The sequence below is a fragment of the Mastigoproctus giganteus genome, chromosome 6 (assembly GCF_048544385.1).
Source record: "Mastigoproctus giganteus isolate SK-2022 chromosome 6, ASM4854438v1, whole genome shotgun sequence".
Lineage (NCBI taxonomy): Eukaryota > Metazoa > Arthropoda > Arachnida > Uropygi > Thelyphonidae > Mastigoproctus > Mastigoproctus giganteus.
Window position 1 is genome coordinate 28,454,344 of NC_143580.1, and position 3,559 is coordinate 28,457,902.

The 3,559-nt window shown below is 38.9% G+C and overlaps 1 protein-coding gene across 1 annotated transcript; it reads left to right on the forward strand.

Moving 5' to 3' along the window:
- The first annotated feature begins 947 nt into the window (after window positions 1–947).
- On the forward strand, window positions 948–2,636 carry LOC150084117 (irregular chiasm C-roughest protein-like). Its single transcript, XM_090376125.1, has one exon. The coding sequence runs from the start codon at window positions 948–950 to the stop codon at window positions 2,634–2,636; it is 1,689 nt and encodes a 562-aa protein (XP_090232251.1).
- Window positions 2,637–3,559: the final 923 nt, after the last annotated feature.

Consider the following 3,559-nt stretch of genomic DNA (forward strand, 5'->3'; position numbering starts at 1 on the left):
AGGTTTATCGATGCCAAAAGGAAGGAAGACCTTGTCAGTGTTCACGACAGAAGTGTAATGGGTCGATGGAATTTTGTTTTCAGATGGAATGTAACCAACAGTCAGATTGCATTTGTGACATAGAATCAGCCAAAACAAGCTGGTTAGCATTAACGGATGGAGGAATTTCAGTAAATCCAACGCTTATCTCTTTTAAACGCTGCACTGTGCTGCGACCTTCTTCGAGGTCACATCGACAGTTATTAGCTGAGGAGATGGCTAAGTTTGAGGAGCAGGGAATTAAAGTGCTGTTTACGGATTCAGTATTTACATTAGATAGGAAAGGAACTTTAATTATTCGAAAACAAGGCATCGAAAAGATAATGCGTGTCACTGAACCTTTACAAGCCCAAGTACCTTTAGAAATGTTAAGAATCCCAGGAGCATTAAAATTTTCCTTCATTACTGAAAAGGGCAATGTACTGCAGGGTGTAGTACATGTTTCTGGAAGAAATGAATGTTATCAGTTGAATTGTGTTTTTTGTTGGGAGCTAATTAAAAATAGGCATTGTCTACCAGAATCTTTAGTGTATTGTATCTATGTAACTGTAGGCATTATGACATTAATGGCTGTCTACTACAGTAAAGTACTGATACAATTATTGTGGCAAGTTATCAGAGCCTTAACATTGCTATTAAGGGCCGGATGGCGGTTAGCGAAATTAGCAGGTCACATTTCAGCCATCGCAGGAATTAATACTGGTGAAAGAATAGCCCAAACGACTGAGCGAGTCAGTCAACATTTTGAGAATCATGCGAGAGGAATGGGTAGAGTAAATGATCAAGGGCCATTGATGGCAACTGTTATTATTTTTGTTGTTGTTAGGAATAGATAACATAAGATATCTGAAAGGAAGATATGTCTATTATTTAGGTATAGACCTAAGGCTTTCAAGAGGACACGACAGATGAGTGGAGCAATGATTGTAATCCTTGGAGCTTTTCTAATGTATATCCAGGCTATAGTCACCGAAGATGTTTTTCTCCTGCAGCCGATCAATCGGACGGCTATTTTGGGGAAATCAGTGATTTTACCATGTAGCAGTACAACCCCGGTGAAAAACTTCGAGTGGTTTAGAGATGGTAGATCCCTAGGAGATGAATATCATATTGGAATCTGGACCAGATATGGTATTGTTTCCACTGTGGCGAATACGTACAATCTGCAAATCAAGCCTGTCGAATTGGAGGACGAAGAGAGTTTTCACTGTGAATTAACCCTCCTTGATGGGAGTGTAAGTGTTTCCTCAAGAGCTTTTCTGACAGTATTGATTCCCCCAGATCCACCCTTTATTGAGGAAGGTGCCCAGTTTAACCTAATAGAAGGACAAGAATTAATACTGACCTGTCGGGTGATCTCAGGTAAGCCATCCTCAAGTATATTTTGGAGGGATTGGAGTCAACAAATAGTGACGTCAAATGTTACGTTAAAGGAGCGAGTAGACTCTGTAAACAAAACGACAATTGTAGATGTAACATGGAGCCTAAAATCGATCAACGATTCTTGGGACCAGAAAATCATTACCTGTGTCACGGAGCACCCGGCGCTGACTGAAATTCGTTATGCCCAGGTTGTCATTAATGTAAAATTCAAGCCTAGAATAACTATGCAACTTATGAAGAGCCCAAAAATGGTGGGAGATGACCTACAAATTTTCTGTCATGTTAAAGCGAACCCCAGCAAAATTAATTATTTCTGGTATCGGAATAATGTAACACTTCATGAGACCAATCGACCCTTATTGGAAATACGCGACTTGCAGGAAGAGAATGATGGAGATTTAATTTCCTGTTTAGCGGAAAATCAATTGGGATTTTCAGTCAAAACCTATCGCATTGACATTATGTATAAACCTGTATTATTATCCAAATTAAATGACACTGCCGCCCAGATCGGCGAAACCATCATTCTAAATTGTACCGTGCATGCGAAACCCCAAACACAAATTAAATGGAAGAGGGATGGAGTAATTCTCCACAATGCCCACTCACAGGAGTTAATCATTGACAACTTGCAAGAACCAAAAACTGGAAGATATGAGTGCTACGTTTCTTGTTCCCCATTTCCCACGATTCAGGATGGTTGTCTTGTATTTATTTCAGGACCGCCTCTGGTGCACTGTAGGCTAAACCACGAAGCAGAATTGGAAGAAATTCTACACCTCCCATGTATGATTAAGAATGTGCCACCAGTCAGAAACTGGTATTGGTCGTTCGAAGGACAGGCGCTTCCAGACCAATTTCGATGGGATCTTAAGGTTCACAACTATACCAGTTATACTCGTGTTACATTGATCCTTATAAGAGTCACCTCTGACACCTATGGTCAGTACATCTTTCACGCGATCAACGAGTGGGGAACAACAGAAATAAAAGTGATGGTAAGTCCACAGAAAACGAATTTTGAATTTATAACTTTAGTGTTAGCAGTGGCCAGCAGCCTCATAGTTACTATAGGACTCGGAATTTTGATATTGACGAGATGTTGTTGTGAAGGAGATGACCATGGCCGTTTCGACGTAAATGAGATAGGGACACCAGCAGCTACCTACTTAGCGCCAATAGCTGGAATTGTTGAATACGAGGTAATTCTTTAAAAGGATTATTCTGAAGAAAAAAAAAAAAGATCTTCTTTTCAACCTCATCTACCTCATAACTCTATAATCAAAAAAAAAAAAAATATATATATATATATATATATATATATTCACAGCTACAAATTCAGAATGAGTCGATGGAGAAGTTTTCAGAGTAGTAAAGGTCGTATCGTTTGTAAGTACACTTCCCCCACAGCGGGCGAACCACACACAGGACGTTCTACAGTTTCAGATTTAAAAGGCCAATCTCTCACTCGCTATGCGATGGACTCAACAGAAGAAACTCACTGTGAGATGTGTAGAAAAGTCCGTAAGCGTAATCGAGACGTAAAGCAAGGTGCCATGGAGTTTGTTAGCCAAATTGACCAGATTCGCAGTCCATTCTTACATGTCTGGAAGAAATATTGTCAACAAAGAGTAGACACTTATCCTATGACCAGAAACGTATCAACACAAACAGTCATCAGCATCGTAGAGAGTAACGTTATGAAGTCTAAACATGTAGCCAACAATTTAAGTACCACTGAAAACTCGAAACAACCGGATAGTGCAGATTGGATCTATGATGAAGAGGCCCTTCCTCCTTTACCACTTTTATGTCTTTTCAGAAATTAAAAAAGAAAAAAAAAAAAAAATCCATTTAAGTAGTTTTGAGAGTTGTTAGCTATTTGAGAGTTACTATTGTTACATGATAATCAGATTCGATTCAGACATCAATTAATATTGCTATGTGCTAAGTAATCACCACATATAGTATGAGTATAATGAACAGCATATAACCTATGCAATTAATATGCCTACTTCTAATATGTACATGCATAGATAGAAGAAGGAAGTAGTTAAGAAATTTAGTAAAGACAAGAAAGTTGTTCTCGTAAATCGTTATTCATAACCACACGGACACCCAACGCTTACAAGAAAAT

Excerpts from the sequence above, each read along its gene's own strand:
- LOC150084117 (XM_090376125.1), top strand. The coding sequence starts at position 948 with ATGAGTGGAGCAATGATTGTAATCCTTGGAGCTTTTCTAATGTATATC.